General features: G+C 49.7%; 1 protein-coding gene across 6 annotated transcripts in view; it reads right to left on the bottom strand.

Annotated features, from left to right (window-relative positions):
* Nucleotides 1-20,495, bottom strand: part of MTSS2 (MTSS I-BAR domain containing 2) — a 56,020-nt gene that overhangs the window by 4,665 nt on the left and 30,860 nt on the right. The window contains exons 4-15 of one of the 6 annotated variants that reach the window (XM_081199960.1): nt 15,852-15,936; nt 15,448-15,539; nt 15,109-15,183; nt 13,494-13,502; nt 7,909-8,066; nt 6,796-6,903; nt 5,882-5,979; nt 4,818-4,944; nt 3,349-3,423; nt 2,811-2,876; nt 1,351-1,527; nt 212-377 (exon numbers count right to left, since the gene is read on the bottom strand). In XM_081199960.1, the coding sequence (XP_081056086.1) occupies nt 212-377; nt 1,351-1,527; nt 2,811-2,876; nt 3,349-3,423; nt 4,818-4,944; nt 5,882-5,979; nt 6,796-6,903; nt 7,909-8,066; nt 13,494-13,502; nt 15,109-15,183; nt 15,448-15,539; nt 15,852-15,936 (1,236 nt within the window). Of the gene's footprint in view, nt 1-211; nt 378-1,350; nt 1,528-2,810; nt 2,877-3,348; nt 3,424-4,817; nt 4,945-5,881; nt 5,980-6,795; nt 6,904-7,908; nt 8,067-13,493; nt 13,503-15,093; nt 15,184-15,447; nt 15,540-15,851; nt 15,937-20,495 lie in introns of all 6 variants that reach the window. The other 5 variants (XM_081199961.1, XM_081199964.1, XM_081199962.1 and 2 more) reach the window with 5 other exon arrangements.

The raw sequence follows: 20,495 nt of genomic DNA, 5'->3' as shown, positions 1-20,495 counted from the left end.
AACACTCTCCACTATATGAGATCTTTCATACGTATATATTTTGATTTTGTTAATATATATAACCTGTGTCTATTTTAGTTGTAAGCTGCCTTGAATCCCATGCGGGGGGGGGGGGGAGGCAAGATATTGATTGTTAAACTGGTCAACCACATTAAGTAAAACGCCACCCCACCCCTTCCCTGGGTGCCAAGAAGCCCACTGGCAGAGATACCTTGCGAGGGGATGGTGTCCTCAGAGCAGGAAGGAGTGGTGGTTTGTGTGCTGTAGCCACTGGAGTACTGCAGGGAGTCCCGGCTACTCTTCTGGTGCTCAAGACTCAGGCCTCGGGTCAGCACCATGGCCAGGTCACTTGCGGCTGGGGACACCTCCTCCCCATGCTGATGGAGAAACAAAATGGGGTGGGGTGGGGAGTGAGAGGTGTGATGAGCTGGTCTCAAAGCAAATGGCACCCTGAGCTGCAGGAGATGACACCATGTGTGTGCCTGGGCCAGGCCACCTGCACCCAAAGGTCAGAAAACATTAATGGAAAGCAAGTGGAGATGGGGAGATAGGAGAATGATCAAGTTATCTCACTCCCCAAAACTATGTTGGCCATGAACACAACACCTGCAGTGAGCAAGCAGCTGGTGCCATGAGGGTGGTTAGCCTGGATCTCTCCCAGGCTAACATGTGTGCCCCAATTCCACATGCACGCCATAAGCCCCTCATCATTTGCAGCTCTGCTCAAGACAGGATGTGCAAAGAATTCCCATTTCTTTTGTGTGTACTGGGGGGGGGGGCTGAAGTGAGGGGGCTTTGTGGGGCAGAGGCAAGGTGGAAGTGGGAGGAGGAAAGTGGCACCTAAAGGCAGTGGCCAGCCCTCCCATGGCTATTCCCCAGTGACTCACATACAGCAGCTGGTGAGAGTAGGCATCATGTCTGCCAGGGTCACTCAAGCAGGTCCCTCACCAAACATATGAAGTATAAGCAACAGACATGCATCATTCAATTCCTCCAGGGCTCCAAAGCCGCATCAGGGCAAAGGGCTACACAGGAAGCTGCTGGCATGCTGGGCGTGGCAATTTTTCACAATTCATATGAGCAAAACCCATCAACTGCAAAACACTTCTCTGAGAGAACTTCCTCTGCTGAAATTCCCTTCTGCGCTCAGCTCAAGAATGCCAGTTGCTATTTGGGTAAATCTCCTTCTGGAACAAGACATGCAGAGGAGGCCCGGGTCTTCTCCTCCAGGGAGTTGCCTCTCTCCTAGCTAAGGTTTGGGACAAGTAAGTGCTCCATCACCAGGATACCAAACCTATTCCAAGTTCCTGTCCCCCCGGTCTCCCATTTTGACACTGAAGCTGGCTATACCTTGGCAGCAATGGAGGCCGGGGACATGCGGGGCCTGGAGCCTTCCTCCAAGCTGATTCCTGGGTATACCAGGCTGGTGGAGCCCAGCTCAGCTTCACGGAGATGCTCTACGCGGTCCTTCCTTCGCTGCAGTGTGCTTGCCACCGGCTGTTCATAGAGGCTAGCCTTGGACCAATCCTGCAAAATCCAAGAGGAGATGGGTAGGACGGCACAGCTGGGGCCCCAACATCGGGCACAGCAGTGCAAAGTCAGGTGGGTATGGAATAGGGCAGAAATGGGAGATGAGACTGGATGGAGAGGGACTGGGCAAGGGGGTGGGGAGAGAGGGATTGGCAAAAGGGCCACCCCAGGGCAAAGAGCAGGGGTTGTGGCAATCACAAAATGGCTCTGCCACCATTTTGCTCTGTTGGGCTGCTGATGGAGAAATCCCCCCTTGGCTTAAAAAGGGTTTCAACAAAGACAGGAAAGGTGGAGGCACCAGGCCAGGAGGGTGCCTGCTTCCTTTTAAAAGTGTGGGCTGCTTCCCCAAGAGCTTGAAGCAGCTGACAGTCATGATACCTCCAACAATATGTGTCCCCCATCCCACTGGAATCCCAATTCTCTCACTCTCCTCAAACACATTTTCTGGAAAAAGTCAGGTGAATGCATCTTCCCTCTTACAGAAAGTGCTATATAAATACTGAGTGTTCAAAACAGCACATTCAGTTCTGCACAATCCATACAGTGGTCCTGAAAGGCAGACTGCTGTCTAAAAGCACTCAGTGAGCTCATGGCTGATCTGAGAATGGAAGGACTTCCAGGCAGGGACTGTTCTCAGCCCCCCCCCCACCACTTCACTCCACTCACACCAAACCCTACATGGTGTTTGTTTATGGGAAGCAGTTCCTGCCCCAACTCAGAGAGAGATGGCAGCACAGGGACATTGCAGAGACTTGGGAGGGGGCAGGTGGGTGGGTCAGCTGAGGGGAAATAGTTCATATTCTGCCATCCCAAAGCTGTCCTGATGCAGGCTTCCTGTGTTCAGGAAGAAGGAAGCAGCACTTCCTGTTTCCAGAGCACGTTGATGTGCTCACAATGCCAGTGTGCAAGAGGAAAGAATGACTGCTTCAGGCAGCCTGATGGGTTTGATCTGGGGCCACATGGGAGCCTTTGCTACCTGCACCTAAAAATGCTGGGGTGGGAGCCTGGCTGGGTTCAACCATTGAGCATATTAAATGATGCAGAAAAACCCCAAACAGAACGGAACTTGTGCAGAGCAGAGGCTCTTGCTCCTGAGTGACCTCTGCAGCATCACCTCCATTGCTTTCCAGAGGGGAATCCCTAGGCTGCTGCTGGAAGTGTAGGCTTGGAGCTACATGTTTCCAGAGCCAACAGAGCCACAGAAGGCTCCTGTTCCAGCTCTGGAGCAGCTGACTCCCCTGGTCAAGATCTCGGAAACGGACACACCACAATATACACACCAGGCTAAGGCTTCTTCTGGAGCTTCCTTCAGTCCTGGCCACATGAGCTACATTCAGGGGTTTCCACTGAAACACAGTAAGAAACCACGGTGAAGAGAACCCAGAGCACACGCATGACCGCTGCACACCCAGCCAACCTGCAGGGGGCGGGAAGGGGGCGGCCCGTGGCAACCGGCTGGGCAGAGCTGCAGAGGAAGCCAGAATCACACCGGAATCATCAAGCCAGGACCAAAAAAACAACAACCATCAAAAAGCCAAGAGCCAAAAGCCAGCCAACAAGGTGGGACCGGGAACAGAAATGGTGGAGGAAGAAGAGGAGAGGGAGACGGCAACCAGAGGAGCAGGAGGAGGTGTCCATTTCCCCAAAGGTTTGTGACATGCTAAAGCCCTGCAGTGCATCAGCCACTGGGTGGGATGCGTATCCCTGGATCCTGGGTGTGTGATGGGTGGGTTGGTGGGTGGGTGGGAAGGATGTTGCCGATTTGCGCGTCACCTTCCGGCCGCCTGACCATGCCCCGGGGGCAGAGCTAGAACTGACCGAGGTCGGGGAGTTGCATTCGCTAACAGACTGGCAGGTTTCTGAGGCCTCGGACGATGCGGAGCTGGAGGACTTCTGCCATGCCCAAAGTCCAAAGGTCAGCAGGAGCAAAACAGACATATGGGAGAGAAGGGAGAGAAGAGACCTGGTTAAGCAGCTGGTGGAGGGAAAGCAGCAGGCAGAGAGAGAGAGAGAGAGAGAGAGAGAGAGAGAGAGAGAGAGACCCGAGGAGGCGGATGCAAGCGCAGGGCAGCCAGCCTTGACACTCAAGAGCCAGGTGTTAGATCACAGCAGGCAGTGCAAGCACCGGAGGAGCCACACACGCTCACGGGAAGCCCATGAGGGGCCTCACATGGATTTTGCACAGGCAATTCCAGGCCCTCTGCAATAACTCTTCAGCAGGGGAAGCGATGAGGAAGGAGCCGAGGGAAGGAAGGCCTCCTCCCTCTGCAAGGGCAACAGGAAAGGACCAGAGAGGCCGGAGGGGAAAGCCTCCTCTCGCCCAGGGTGTGGAAACAAGGCACACAGGAGGCCAGAGGGACGTCCCAAACCTCCTGCACCTTCCTCACAGGTGCACTCGGCAGCTGCCCTCTTCCTGCCCGCAGGCCAGCCATTCTGCTTGCACCTCCATGAGACACTTTACAAAAACACATTATTCATAAATATGTTAACTTCCTTTTCCTGGAGCCACCCTTAGCTCAGGGCGGCTTGATAAACCTTCGCTCTGCAAGTCTTGGATAAAATCCCTCTGGACCAAATGTTGCAGAAGCCCCAGAGAAAGAGCTGATGGCTCTTTACACTTAAAAGAAATGGGGACGTGAGAACCTTTGAATGGCTGTAACCCTCCACGGCTGCTGGATTCAGAAATCCATGCTTTAGTGCCACCTTCACAGGTCTGGAGCCCTCCAGATGTTCTGGGCTCTTAATTCGCACTGGAACGGCCTTGACACCTATGTAGGAGTTCTTCATCACCCCTGGAGAGCTGAAGCTGTTAGTTCCTGGGGCTCCGCAACCACCGGGTAGCCAAGGAGAGAAGCAGGCTTCTTTTCCTCACAGAGATTTCTGGGCCTACTCCCTTCCCAAGCAAAAAGGAGATGTGGCTGTCAACATCTCACCTGGAACCAGCTAAAATGGGGACTGGCACACCCATCCATTGCACAGCCCATGTAGTGCTGGGAACTTACCCCACCTAAATAGTCAACCAGCCTGGTTTATAAAAAGGAAGGACTGAGGCCAGTTTAATCTGATTAAACTGGAGGGGGTGGGGGATGGCAGCTCATTCAAGGGGTCTGTCACCTGTCCTGTGGCCACCAGCACCCTTGACTTCCCCTAAGAGGCTGTGCATGCACAACCGGATTGGGCCTGCCTGCAGCAGAGTAACAGCAAGAAGAGTGTTGATAGCTGCCATGTTTGCCCAGGGCTTCCCCTTTTCATTCTGTGGCCTTTGGCGGCTGCCCCGCTGAGCTTACCTGACTGGTGAGGTCCGAGGGCATTGGCGAAGGTGGCTTGGAGAACATGGCGTCCTGGGAGATGAAGCCAGAGTCATGCGATGAGACGCTGGACAGGCGGGTGTTGGCATTGACGGGCTGTGCCAGGCTGCGGTAGCGACATATGGAAGTTGGTGAGTATGTTTGAGAACCCGTGAGCCACGGGGGGCCACCCTGAGCACTGCTAGTGCCGCTAAAGGGTGGCAGGATGAGACGGCATGGCGGGCAGGAGGGGGGCAGGACAAGGCGCGCAGGAGAGACAAAGCGCATCATCAAAACGCATTGATGGGGTAGGAGTGAGAATAGCAGGGGGTGCAAAGGAAGGAAGAGAGAGTTTTGTTTTCATTTATTAAAAAAACACAACACCAGTCCAACCCACACAAACTGTGAGGAATTAAGTGGCATTACAGACAGGAAAGGAGCATATGGGGGAAAGTGACACATTCTTCTCTCCCAGCTAGGAGACAGCAGTGGTGCTGAGGGCCTGACAATGATCACACACACACACAAATATACACACACAATCCCAGGGTGTTTCTGCACTAGGCCCACTGCTCTGGAAGTGCCATGTTCCCCCACTTCTTAGTCCACATGGCATGCCAGAGTTTCCTGGGGGAGCCCAAGACACAGTTGCAGCATGAGCAGGCAACATGTGCTTAAAGCACCTCAGGGCTCCTGTGCCTTTAAACATGTTTCCTTTGCAAGTTCAGGTGACTGACTCCATTGCTTCCTGTTGATCTAAACTAGGGGACTGTTGGTCAACAGAGCTTTGAATTGCTAGTTTCTCTTCCCACAGTGATGGGGAGAGGTTTGCATTAGTTATTTGAACTTGGGATTTTTTAAACAAAATACCACAAAAAGCACTATTAAAAAAAGAAAGGAGTGGAAAAGAGTCACTCAAGCATTAAAGCACTTCACTCGCTATCTCCGTGGGATCATACGAGTGGCGAGAGGCCCACTTGGAGAAAGGCAGGTCATGCTATGCTCCCCTTGGCAGTCATGCCCTTCAGCTGGGAGGTTCCTCCAGCTGCGCCAAACACACCTACCTGCACATGCTGGATTTGCGGGACCCAGAGCTGCTGGGAGAGGACGGCGGGGTCTGGTAAGACCAGCTATAATCAGAGCCCTTCAAATCTTTGATCACCTGCAAAATATTTGGCATTAAAAGGTAGCTCCGTGACACGTACAAAACCTTCCAATTGTGTCTCATTTGTCCTCCCAATTAGAGCAGAGTCCAGGGGGTTACTCTGCTTTCTCAGAAAAGGAGGACATGTCACCAGTGGCCACTCAACAATCCCACACAGGCAGGAACACATTCTGACAATGCCCCATTAAGACCACCTTTAGCTGCCACCTAACCGGTCCATCTAACCCCTTCAATTCCACCTTATAAGCCTGCACTTCTTTTCTTTGTCTAATTCTCAAAAGACATATGTTTGCACATAAGGCCCATAAGTCATTACTGGGTTTGGATAAGCTCCTGTATCCATCACTGTGGGTGTGAAGGAATAATTAGTTTCCGTTATATAAAGGTATTTTGAACCTAGGAAGTATTTTCCAATTCCTTCCTTTCGGATTACCTCCTCCCTGGTTTCAGCTAGAGACTCTGCCACTGCTAGAAGTTTGATGCTGGGCTATCTGGGCACCTGTCGCAATTAAATTCTGAAAGCTGGAGCTTGGGCTGGACTAGTTCCATATTTCCCAAACTGCATGATGCAATAAATTAACTGAGAATTTAATCAAGGGCCTTCTAGGGTTCTGATTTAGGGAAGCTGCTACTGTGTTCTCATTATTGTTGCTTTTAAATTGTTAATGTTTTATCTTTTGTACTGGAAACCACTCTGAGAATTTGACTTGAAGACTCACATACAGATTTGGTATATAAAGCCAAATAACCCCCACATAGCTACACATCCTTTTCTAAAACCTCCCCAGCATTCCATCCTTTTGGCTCTCCCACCTGTTCACTGGCCGATGGCAATTTGTGGGGGTCAGCTGTCAGGACCACCAGGTCGTCAATGATGCCCTGCAGGTGGGTGATTTCTCCCAGCATGGTGATCTCTCCATTCTGTAAAAAAAGACAAGAGGAGAGAATCGGGCAACTCAATATTCCTGCATTACAGTGGGCTGGACTAGATGACCCTTGTGGTCCCTTCCAATTCTATGATAAGTATCCTTGCATCACAAATGGACCCCTTTGCAAGTGCTGGTTCTATCTGATGAAGGTTACATGGGTTAACCTGGGCAGGGCCCAGCCATATGGTTCCCTAGCCTTGGAGATAGAAGTATGGATGAAGAGCCAAAGGCAACTTAGCAGTGCAGCCTGGGTGATACTACCACAAGCACAGTCCACCTCTGGGGCTGATGGGAGTTGTAGTCCAAAATAACTAGAAGGCACCAGGTTGAGAAAGGCTGATCTAATATGTAGTCATCAAGAACCACATACACAACCTTGAGCTCCTGGGAGGAAAAGGCGAGATATAAATGCAATAAATAAATAAATAAATCAACAGCATCTCAAGGGAAGGGCTCGACCAAAGTCTCATTCACTGTTGGTGCACACAGTCTCCTTAACCTTAACTTGGCAAGCCCACCTAAATCCACAATAAGCCTTGGAAAGGAATGTATAGATAAAGACAGGATGTAGATTAGCCATATGTACGGGGCAAGACCTTTTGAAACATTGTATCAGGTGGGAGCAGAGATGTGTGCAGGTGTGACAGACAGTGTTGGGTGCAATCCAGCCCTGTTGACACCCCATAGTTCAGAGTAAGTCCAGGAGGAGCCGGAGTTTGTTTTTCTCTGCAAGTTGCCTAAATTTGCATCTATATGCATAAATCACCACATACAAAATTGACGCACATTTTTCTCCAATGGGCCCGTGCACCAAATATTTTAAGTACCTACCAATACCCGAGATGTATACTGTCACTATGGGAGGGGTGGCTGCCAGAATTTTGTTTGCAAATTAAAATACACTATAAATAAGGGGCTTGTTTTCTCAGTTTACTCAACCCATGAAACAAATGTAGGCAGCTGAATATTGGGTAAGGTAGGGGTGGGGGGCACCTACCACCACAGGTTGCAAATAAGCGATGAAGGTGCAGAACCGCCCTCGCTCCTCAATGAGTGCCTTGCGGACAGCCTGTTTCTCCGTTTCTTCCAAAAGAAGGTACATGTCATTGACATCTTGGAGTGCATTGTCCAGTTGAGGCTGCAGGTCCCCTTTACCTGAAAGAAGGACAGGGAGACAGAGACATCACCTCCTCTTCACCCACCAGCCCCCAAGTCCAGCCTCAAAGCTCTGGCCTACTTCTGGAGGTAGCCCCTGAACAGATGTGGCGCCTCACATCTGTATATTTCCTGACTATGGTGAAACTGGGTAACCTAAACTGGAGCACAGAGAGGTCCTCTAGGTAGGGAAAATGCCAGTCTAGAAACAAGCAAACCTTCCTAGATTTTACTGCTGCGAGTGGTCTCCCGATATCTTCAGTGACTGGTGGTCTCTGCTGAATAAACACTACCTGGGCATAGAGCAGACTCCAACCTGGTGTCACAGATTTCGTGTCCTCAATAAATGGCAATTACTCATCTTCCATTGTTCAGACATGAAATTAAATTCTGTTTAAACCAGTTTGATTATAGCATAATGCACCCGTATCCAGACTTACTGAATAGCTCCCAAGAACCAAAAGCAACCATTTTGTGAGTACTCTGACCTGTACGAGAGATGTTTAAAATACTCAGAGGGTTGTGAAGAAACACACCCAAGTTGGTTTGCCAAACACTATGAGGGGCTATTTTTTGTTCAATCTACAAGCTATTTTTGAAGCCTTTTTGCCTGGAGCAGGTTAAATGACTTTTTAAATAAGTAAACACTGGTCTTTGACCCTGTTGTCCAGGATTTGTCATTCTGATGAACTGTGATGCTCTGATGCTCTGATGCTCTCAATCCCTATTGTTATGACAGAGGGAAGCTCAGTTTCATGCTTGCTTAATTTTCATGGCTGTTCACATGTGATAAAATTGATGATTTCAGACAAGTAGCATCATGACTGCATATATTGCATAGGTCTATAAAAGTGTGAGGGCCACTGTTAATATCTGTAGCTGGCCCTCCAGGAGGCACTGGGCTCCTGGCCCACATCAGCCCTGGCGACATTTCTGTCCATGTCTGCATCCCGAAAGGAGTGATATTGGCCAGATATGTCATATCACTGGTCACTGTGGAAAGCAACAAACTGTATGTCTTTTCTAGTCTGAATGTTGTGCACTGAATACTTTGTATACAGCTTTGGATTTTCTTAAATATTAAGCAGTTTACAAGTAATTTAAACTCAATCTATCAATAATAACTATATTTGTAAACAGGGCTAAGCCAAAACCTTCACTGTTTTTCAGGAACATCTTCTGCATAACTGAACATGCCCACCATGCTATTTCAATATTGCTTGCAAAAATGCCCCCCCCCAGTCTCTTTGCACTGCCCTCCCCTGCCTACTCCCTCAACTGACTTCATTTGACTTTGTAGATGTCATGATGGAACCAAGCCTTATTTCACCCCATAGTCCCCAACTGCTACCAATTCATGAAGACGTATGAGGCAATAAAGGGAGTGGAGGATGTCACAACTGTCCCCATCTCCACTCCAAGGAGCACCTTGCTCCTCTCCTTAAGCGCCTGTGTTGGCTCCCACCAAGGATGCAAGCTCTCCACCCTCTTCACTTCCTATGAAATATTTCTCTTTTTGACCTCTCAGTCTGAAGCAAGTTCTCCTTTACCTCTGCCTTCTTCTCCCTACTCTGCCTTTGCACCTTTGACTATGCCATTCTACAGCATCTGGAACAGCAGCCTCCTCGCTTTCAATCTGTGAAGTCACCTTCCTACCTTCTGGCCCATCGTGACCTCTGCAAAGCACAATCGCTCCACCATTCCTGCTCCTCCTGTTACCACTCCCTCCACCTCCATGATTCACACAAGTCCTTTGCCAACCCTCTACTATCTAGCATTACTCTCCAGACTGGGAGAGGAGCCATCATACTGCTAGCAATAACTAGATGTTACATGAGATGCAGGTTGTCCTTCTCATATAGGGTGGCAGGGAGAAGAAAGCCCTATTGGCCCACACAAGTCTGAAGGGGTCATGCTCAAAGCAGTGGGAGGCCTTCTCCTGCTATGCAGCATTTTCATTTTCTGGGTGTAGCAGTAAAATTGGGCAAGAGGCCCATGTTGGCTTCTGGCTCTTCAACCCTCCAAAGGTGGGCAGGTGTGTCTAGATCCATCCTTTTCTGCTTCTTTGAATTCACCCCACAGGCTTTTTCCAATTGCCCACTGGCAAGAGGAGTCCCAGCAGTTGGCCCAGCAGTGGATCTGTGTATCACTAGCCAGATACAGAGCACAGTGGTCCTTGGGACGCCTAGAGTCAATTGAGAGGGCTGCCCTGCTCCCATGATGCACCTTGCCTTTCCCTCCTCCGTCCCAGTTTGTGCTGGATTCATCACTCTCTCCTTCCCACACAAACCCATTCACAATTCCAACACTGTAATTCAAAAGCAGAAGTTCAAATTCATTCCAAGTTCAGACCTTAGTTTCACAGCGGTGCTGAAATTTGTGTGACTCAGTTGCTTGGAAGACTGCGCTGTGAGAATCTGGGTTGGGGTGGATGGGTATTGCTACTCATACAAATACTCAAGGACACACAAAGGGAGACACAGACACATGGACTTCAAAAGTTCGTCGGAAGCACAGACACCAAGAGAGCCCTTAGGATCAAGGCTCCCCTGGAGCTGTCCATGCTCACAACCGCCCATTGATCACAGGCTATGCAAAACAGAGGTGCCAGCAAGCAATTCACAATGTGTGCAGAACCAACCATGAAATGCTTGGCTTGATGGACAGCAATGAAGACCACCCTTGTGCAACCGCAGCCCTGCTGTCACTCAGATATGTTGCCTCCCACCACCACCACCACCAGCCCACATGCAAAGAAGGTAAAGCAAGATGACTGAGCAGCCAGGCGGGTGGAAAACCAGTGTGGGGAGGAACAGGGAAGACTGGAAGAATGGCTGATTGCTGAGAAAAAGTCAAGAAACAGCCAAGCTGTTGAGGCAGTGGGCCCCAGGATATTGGAGGGCTAAGGCTGAGATCCTGATGCTTGGGCTTGGCAGCCAAAAGACCCAGGGAAAAGGAGCTATAAAGTTGAGGGGAACCTGCGAGACCTATATAACGCTTGCTGAATTTAATAATGCTTGGGGAAAGCCAGAACTGGCCTTTTGAAAATGGAAGCCAAGGCACCAACCCACCCTTCTGATGAGCTGTTGCTGAAGGGTGCATTCCTGTCCAATTCCACTTTTTAAAGTGGCTCTTCCCCCATCCCTAATCTCAAGGCTGTCACTCTCTGGGGCGGATCTGGGCCCAAGGTGGGTGGATCTCAGCATTTGCCCCAGAGCCATTCTGGAGCGGTGCAGCAGAGCCAGAGAAAGAGGAGTGTCCAGATGGGAATAATGAGGCCCTGTGGTGATGCTGATCAGGCCTGAAATGAAAGCCAACTTAAAAAGTGCCCACTGACAATGTCTTGTTGCTTATGCCTTTGTGGTTCACGAGGGTGAGGATACTAAGAGGGATCATAGGGATGCTCTTGTGAGTGTCTCCCAGCACAAGACAAGAAGGCCTCCTCTTTGCTTTGGCCTAAGGGAGAAGGAATGGTTATTCCAACCTGCACCAATCAATTTTAACCAGGCCTTTGGTCCCTAACTGAAAGCACCTGGGGCCCTTAAGTACCCAGACAAATGGTGGCACTCTGCTGCAGGTGGAAATTGTGGTCTCCCTCTGAAGGAGACCTAGCCACCTTCCAGAACAGCCTTCCCTGAAGCCGGTGCCCTCCAGTTGTTTTGGGTTACAAATCCCATAAGCCGGTGGTGTCCAAACTTTTTAAAAAGAGGGCCAGATTTGATGACGTGAAGGGCCATGGGGGCTGACCAAAGGGCCAACCAATGTTATTGACCTTTTTTAGGATTGAAGTTGTTGAGGGTTTTTTTAGGTTTTAACCCCAGGAAAGAAACTGCCACAGGGGCTGGATTAAACCAACCAGTGGGCCACATTAGGCCCCCGAAATGGACTTTGGACATGCCTGCCATAAGCAATACCAAGGAGGATTTCCTCCAGAGAAGGCTGAGGCTGATGGGAGTTGTGGTTCAAAACACCAGGTTGGAGAAGATGGCCCCAGAGTGAGAGACTGAGCCAGTCTGGATCCGTGAGAATTCAAGCTGTTTTTCCATTTTGTGTTCAACTGATGAAACCAAAGTGTATGTGCTTTGAATGTGCCCTTTGATATCCCCCTTTTCAAAGTGGCAACAGGGCATATGAAGCAGCCTTGCACTGAGGCAGACCCCTGCCCAGAGGAGTGGCTCTGTGGGGTCTCAGGCAGGTGGAGAGGGTAGGACCCCTTCTTCCTCCTTCACATTGCTTTCTGCTACCCAATCCTTTAAACTGGGATTGAACCCAATACATCAGGCAGAGGCAAACTCAGCCCTCCAGATGTTTTGAGACTGCAATTCCCATCATCCCTGACTACTGGTCCTGTTAGCTAGGGATGATGGGAGTTGTAGTCCCAAAACACCTGGAGGTCTGAGTTTGCCTATGCCTGCAATACATTCTGTAAAATAACCCAGTTTTTTGCAGCCCCAGGAAGGTGGGGCCTGAATGCAACTCTTGCAAATCAAACTAAGGGTTTTCATGTATGCTAGGCTTCTTTTAAGACACAAAGAACACTGTCTTTAGAAAACAGCTTCACAACAACCTTGTAAGGGAGCTTAGGCTGAAAGGTAGGGACTTGACTTTCCAAGGCCAAGAAAGGCCCAAGGTTGAAATGGTCAAACTATAGATAAATAAACCTGGCACACACCACATATTTTGACCTAAAAGGCCTCATAAGCCTCATAGGCCTCATATTTTGACCTAAAAGGCCTCATAAGCAAGGCCAAGGGTTGGGGGTAGGAGTTGTACTCTATCAACAAAATGGGGAGTGGGGAGATTACTCTAAACAGAGGCGAGGCAAGAGCCCCAGGGATTTTGGCATCTCAGGTGCTTAGCTAGTTTGTGGATGGGCTAGTCAGGGGGTTGACATAGCAGGGGAGGCGCACACCCATTTCCCATGGGGTCTTGCTTGCCAGCAGGCCAAAATAAGATGGCTTTGGAACAATCTCCCAAGTCTCCAATTTGGCCTGAGGTAAGCTGCTCTTCTTTAGCCTCAGCCTGGCCATCCGCAACATGGGGGGCAGTAATGCTGGCCTGCCTTACAGGGTCGTTGCAAGGTTCACTGAGAATAATGAAGCAACTTTGAACTTAGTATTTCCGTTTTTGCCATGTGGCCTGTCGGCACCTTACACCTCAGGTTCCTGCATTCATCACCACCTCCTCTCTGCCTCCAGCAAAGCTGAACCGAGCCTCAGTCAGCCCCATCAGCTTAAGCTGCTCCCAACCTTCAATGCACCACTTGCGTCAGCATGGCCTCCAGAGGTTTCATTTCATTTCAAGCCCAACCAAAACAGAGTGGAGGGAGGGAGGGAGGGGGGAGAGGATTACAGGTAGTGAAGCCAAGAGCGTGGAGGAAGGGTGAGGGATGCCTGGATGAAGCTGAGATGGCAACGTTTGACTTACCAAGTAGCTCTACAGGAAGGATGTGGAAAGGAGGGAAGAGAAAGGAGAGAGGGAGGAAGAGAGAAAGAAGAATGTGTGAAAGACAGGCTGATGTATAGAGCCATCTTCCCACCTGGAACAGGACCCCACAGAACCACCACCCAACTCAGCCACATCACCAGGTACACAACTGCCCTCCCGCCATAAAATGACAGCAGGGGACAGCTGCGTCTGGTCAGGTCTTCTCCACTGGCACAAGGAGCAAAAGTGGGAGCCACAGGACTCTGGTAACCTCCCCCAGGTGGGGGGCAGTGGCAGGTCCAGGGGTGGAGTGGGGATTCCCCAAGACAGAATGCAAATGCCCCAGACCCAAGCCAAATGCCACAGGTCCCCAATCCACCTTGCATGGAGCAGCCAAACAGGAGGAGGAAGGCACAGAGACATTTGCACCCTGCACCTTGTCTTCCCAAGGAGTCATTGGTGGCCACGTGCACACGCAACATCTGGTTTGGGCCTCAGAGGGTCCGCTGCAGGAGCCAGGAAGACCCCTCTCAATACCTAGAAGGACTGAGAATGGTATGAGACGCCACACTGAGAACACCAACACAGTTCTCTTCCCATGACAGAGTGTGTGCATAAAGGGGAGGGAGAGGCACTTTGATAGGAAATTATCCCCGAGGGCCCCCCCCCCCATCTTTGCAGTCAGCACCAGCATACACACATGGTAACTTCAAGGAGCAATGACCTGGATCAACACACTGGCCTGATTTTAGGGCAATAAGAACTTAGCAAGGCTCTGAAAGAAACCCTCCCCTGGCAATCACATGTTCACAAGATGGGTGGGCAAACCAAAAGTGCGGAAACTTAAAGCACCGGCTGAACAACGCCCCCTGCAGAAACTGCCACTCTCACAAAGACCCATTCAGACACACAAGCAAACCAGAAGCAGGCAAGCTCCCTTCTCCCCTTGGAATCTGCTACCACAACTCTGAAGACAGCTGGGCCTTCTTTCTCCTTGGGGGTTAAAATGCCTCACAGCTTTGAAGAGGATCAATAGCTAAGAGGCATGTGTGTTCTTCTGCACTTAAAACAAATAAATCCAAGATTCCTGAACTGAGCAAAGGTGAATGCTGTGAGCCTAATCAACAGACCTCTCACTCGGCCATCTCCTCTGGTTTCTGAGGCCTCAGCCAGCATTGCCCACCCACACTGTTAAGCCACAGGGGCCAAAAACTTGCTTTAACACCCCCCCCCCAAATAAATTCAGGAAGCTGAATTCATTCCCTTTTCTGTCACTGCCTAACACAAAGCTCTGTCTCACCTGCAAAGCAAACAACCCACAAAGGGATTTGGAGAACCTCTGGGCCCCAGGACATTATGCCGCAAGGAGGCCTCCACCCTAGTTTAACCAGGATCTTACACTGCAATGCATTTAACTGGAGAATTAAACCAAGGTCCTTGCTCCATCCATGCCCTTACCTGTGCAGGGAAACGTTCACTGCTAAGGCAGAAGCAATTTAGTTTATCCAAGGGCAGCCCAACAAATCCAGTCCCCCTCTTCAATCAGGGGTTGGAGGCCAACATCACTAGCCAAACTGAGCTGCCCTTTGGCCAGAAAGACCCTGGCAGATCTTACCTTTGCGGGCTTTCTTCTGAAGCTTCAGTGTGTCAGAGGACTTCTTCTTTATCTCATGGCGGGCTCGTTTGTATTCTAAGGAGACAGGAATTGGGAGACACGAGGCCTGATTCCAAGTGACCAGAAGGCAAACAGCTTGGCGGGTGGACCCCGAGGTCCCCCACATGGCGTGAGCAGACAAGCGAGGCCACTGCTCTCTATGGGGCCCAGACTCAACTCCTGGCTTTCATCTCCTCCCACCCTAAGCCCCACAGTCACATCCTTGCCACTGCTTTCCTCTGAGCACCAGACACTGCCTCACAGGCTATGGGGCAGCCAGGGTGCCTCCTGCCCTTTTACCTTTCGCGTGATCTTTGTCAAGCTGGTTAGCAGTCTTCTTCCAGTCCTCTATCCGATCCTGCAGGGGGTTAATCAGGCTCTCCATCAGGGCACTGCAGGAGGGGGGAAGGCACCCAGAGAGAGGCGGGTTAGCAGGGCCAAGGGATGCGGAGAAGGGTTTGCAATGAAATCCCCATAAATGTGCCAAGGTGATCCAAATGGCTCAATAACTCATTCTCTGGACTACAGTATGGAATTGGCTCGAGTTTCTAAAACCCTGAGCCTCCTTCTGCATGTCTTGCCTATTTCAGCACCTCCCCAATCCCGTTTTCAAGGCCACTGAGCCTCTCCCTCTTCTTCGGAAAGGGAGCCTGGGGCTGGCCCACACACACGACAAGCACGCGAGTCTAACCAAAGGCACTTACTTGGTAAACTGCCTCAGCTTGGTCTCAATACTGCGGTGCCGCATACACATCCGGGTTAGAGCGGAGCCGATGTCCCTCGTGGCTCCTGAGGTGAAAAACCAGCCCTCGTGTTAATGGACAACAGTCAAGAGGTAGTGCAGAAAAATTCAAGTACGAAATTTCTTTTCTTTCCTTCTCTCTTGTTCAGTTGGAGAGAAAAAAAAATGGAGAGGCAAGGAATTGAGATGTCACCACAGGCTGAAGGAAAGCCTGACATTGGGGCTGGGTGAGGGAGTGAGATCACATGGGCTGGGAAACCAAGTTGCCTGAGAGTCTGAGGAAGGAGCACCTTGTTTCAGAAGTAGCAAAGCAGAGCTATCAGGGCTCTCTCCTGACTTTCCTCCTGAGGGGGCATACAGAAAGGCATCATATGTTACTCTCACAAGAACCCTGCAAGCTGTTTCTTCAGCCTCTACTTGAGACTCAGTTCCTCCTCTCTAGACATCCATTTTCCATCAGAGAAGGTGGTGGCAGAGCAGGGATCGCCTGAACACTGTCCCAGGTCTGACTTTCTATCCAGTCCCCTCAGAAGCCCCTATTATCCCCAGGCATTACATGGTACTGAAAAGTCAGAATAATAGAAGCTCTTATGAAACATTACTTTGGGGCAACATCTTCCCCTCCAGGATTTCACAGGTGAAAAAGGACTCTCCAGTGGGCTTGTAACACTCCCCCCACCCAATTCATCTCACAAACACTTCTTCCCCTTGCCAAAGGTTGTTCCAGGATTCCATTCATGCTAGAGTGACTCACTTGGCAATAGCCTATCTTACACAAATTAGTAAAATGTTCACAAGAGTTTCCATTAAAAAGAAAGGGTTTTTTCCTCTTACACAGTGGAGCTAGAGGCTGTGTTTGCAACTTAAAGAGCATCAGAAGGATCCTTCCAAACTGGGAGATTAGGAAACAAATGCATTTTGATGTTAAGAAGGTGTGTGGAGGGGAATGCATTTGGGGCACACCCCCTAACTTCACCCATAAATACACCATGATGAGGTCTGAGATGTTGTAACCTTCCTGTAAAGTGGGGTTGATTAGTCCAGCCCCTTTGATAATTTTGGTTGCTCCTTTCTGCCTTTTCCTCCCAGCTCTAGAATATCCTTTGAGTTAAAGGCTATCACTATCAAAGGCTAACAATTGGCTCCAAGTCTAGGGCCCTGCCTGAAGGAGAACAGAGCAATTCAGATTTTGTCCATTGGGGGTAGCAATAACCACACTGACACTGACCCCTCTCTCTTTCTCTGCGCCTTGAACATGAAGATATGAATGGATGGAACAGTCTTTCATAGGAACTGCCCATCAAACTGCATCCCTCGCAAAGCATGGATTTTGGGGCATTCTGCTGTTTGAGGGAGAGTAAAATGCCCACATACACTAATTCACATGGGAGCCCAATCCAATGAGAAGTTATCTAGTGCAAGCCTCATTGAAATGAACATGCATTTATAGGGGCCTTTACACAATATGAGATGGCACCCTGTGGGTCGCAGCTAAATGCCCTTGATAGCACCAGAAACTAACAGTCAGAGGTGATTTCTGTCTCTTTCTGCTCATTTCCATTTCAACTTGCTCCTGGTCACACGTGCCGTAATTGCTGTGAGTGCTCCAGTTGGAGAACAGCCTCTACTAAAGGTGTCATTGACCTCAAAGCACGAACTCAGGACAAAAGGGAGAAATGAGCTAAGAGGAAGGCAGCTTGGACAAATCCTCACCATGATCAACTCCCACCCAGAAACCTACATCCCCACTGTGGAAGGACGTGTGGATCCAGAATTTGCCTCCACAGTCACTTACAGACTCACTGTTAAGGCCGTGGTCATGGAAGACAATCTTACTTGGCTATGAGTGATCACCAAAGAAGAAGAAGAATTGCTGCTCTAGAGGAGCCTTCTCCAATCTGTTGCTCCCCATATGCTTTGGACTATGATACCTGTGCTGACTGGGGCTGTTGGGAGTTACTTCCCAAAACATGAATGGCACCAACTTGGCAAAGGTGGCTCCAGGATCTAGACTACCTTCTGTTTTCCTTGAGATATACATAAAAAGTGCCCCCGAAGGATGTCTTCCTCTCAATCCTGCCTTTTAAGCACTTCCTAGGAAGAACACATTGCGTACTCCCACAACACCGTAGCAGAATGACTGTGAAAGATTGATGAGGCAAAGGCACGCAATTGTGCCAGGAAAGATGAATGCACAGAAATCACACGTCAGAGGAACCCAGTGTCACCTGGGAATGGCAGATCCACCCCTCAAAGGTACTGGGAGGGAGGAAGTTAAGAGTGGATGCAACAGACCATGATCAACTCAGCCGGCATGATGAATCCAGGTTAATGAGGGATCTGCACGCACACCAGTATGCAGCACTGTGCAAGCTGCAGAGAGAAATTTGCAAAACAGTTCACCTTCTGCTGCCCAGCCTGAGCTGGCCAGGAAGTGGCAAAAGTTGCAGGGAGTCTCCAAGACACAGCCTTCAGGAAGGGATCTTTGGAGGCTGCCCCAGAGCACTTGACATGAATTCTCTAACCCTACTCCTTAAAACAGCCCTTTAAAGCAGGCCAGCCACCACACTGCTCGGAAAGACATCTTTCATCCAGCTCTGGGTGAGGCACCTGATGCTCATTCAGGCCATGAGTTGACCTGACCTGTCAGCTATCACTGCGGGGGGGGGGGGTAGAGATGAGCTGCAAAGTTTTTAATCAAACAGAGATTAATCAATTTTAAACTTTTGATCAAAAAGGTGCTCTTAAAGGTAGGGTAGCTGTGAGGGCCAGGTGTCCTACCAGTGACCCAGTTCCTTTTACTAGTCTTGGATTACTAGGCAATGATTTGCCAAGTGGCCTTGCTCAATGCTAAGGATGATCACTGCGCTTTAGTCATCTCTCTCGTACATTCCAAGAGCCCAAGACCATTTCCTTCTTGACCTCAGATGAGGCCAGCTAATTCTCCGCAAGTCTGCTTGTGCTTATGGTTCTGGTCCTGCAGTCTATTGAGCCTGACCTTCCAGAGCAACACTCTTAAGTGTTGGAGCATCAGAAGGTGACATTAATGTGATTGACCCTCTGTTGCTTTTGGGAATTTTCTCCCAACCATGGAGGATGGAAAGACACCAGCACTACCTCCACAACAGTGGTGCACTTCACACACCCCTTCTTACTGGGGGTGGGGGGTCATCCTGGCTCCAGAGCCACCGCTGTGCAGCTGCAGCAATAGACAGAGGAGGATGACTCACTTCCTTTGCTTGTTTCCTTAGCTTGCTGAACGGGGCTTCTGCTGCAGATCACAGCCATTGACAGGGAGAAATCATTTCCTCCTGTTCCCCCTTTCCTGGTTCTGACCAGGAGTGCTGCTTCCTCTTAGAGTTGCTCCCTCTTGGCCAAGACATTTTACCCCCAGCCCCCAACCCTATGGCTGTAATCACCTGACACAAAATACATCCTTAGTATCTCTTTCAGAAAAAAATCTCCCAGCATTTTCTGCAAACGTTGAGATCTTGTGGTTCACATTCTGAATCGCACTTGGCAACTTCACTAGCAACAGCCCCCCCCCCCGAGCAATGTCCACACATGTGCAATCAGAGCAACCCCCCAGTTTCCCTTGTCCTCTTCCACCACCCCACTAACAACTCAGTGGATAAAACCGTGCAGTCCCAGAGGTCCTTCTGTCTCTTTTCAGAGACCGCCTGGGGAATTTTGTTGCCATAAACACAAAAGTTAAAATGACGTAGTACCTCCTACTCACCCACCCATCAACCTTCTTGGACCACAGCGAAACATTAAAGAGGAAAGACAGACAAGAAAATTTAAAATGGGGTGGGGGTGGGGAGTCAATGCATTCAAAAGTTGTCAGTGTCAGGATGGGAAGGCTGGGCCAAGTTGATTCTTTTCTCTCCTTCAATTACTGAGCTCAAATTCAGCTACTTACTGGGGCTGGAAGCTTGGAGTTTCAGTAGCTGTGGTGTGTTTCTAAGACCATTTAGTGCACTGGTGCTGACATGTAAAGTCTTGCTCTGCTTGGAAGCTGGTACCTGAAGAACTGCCTGCTCCCTTCCCACATCCCTTGGTGGAAAGGTGCCTCCCCTGCCTGTGACTGTTTTGCACTTCAGTGTTTTCGCCTTCCTTTGAATTGTGAGCTGAATAATATTGTGATCACTTCCAGCTCCAGGACACCTTATGTTTGCAATTATTTACATCTTGCCTTTCCAAGGGAGCTTATACACATCTGTTGAAATAGCACCGAGGACAAAATACGAACTAAAAAACAGGCTAAAATGCAACAAGCAAATAGCTTCATTTCCTTCATTTGTGCACCCCAGAGTGGTTGACATAATAAAAACCATAAAACACAGTCATAAGCAAATGAGTCCACAAACACAACTAAAAGCAAAACATAACCAGCACTAATAACAAGTTAAAGCCAAAAATCTGTCCTTAATGGTGTCCCACTAGAATAACAGGGCAGCTTTCACTTGGCCCTGAAGGAGAAAAAACTGGGCAGTGCATGATCCCCCACTGCAGCAAAGGTCCTATCGCTACCCTGCAATGGGAGTGGAGTGGAGTGGAGTGGAGTGTGTGTGTGTGTGTGTGTGTGTGTGTTACCGAGAGCTAA

Source organism: Podarcis bocagei, assembly GCF_964188305.1.
Source record: "Podarcis bocagei genome assembly, chromosome: 7".
Classification (NCBI taxonomy): Eukaryota; Metazoa; Chordata; class Lepidosauria; order Squamata; family Lacertidae; genus Podarcis; species Podarcis bocagei.
Note: the sequence above shows the minus strand (reverse complement) of the source record. Positions and strands in the feature narration are given on the sequence as shown.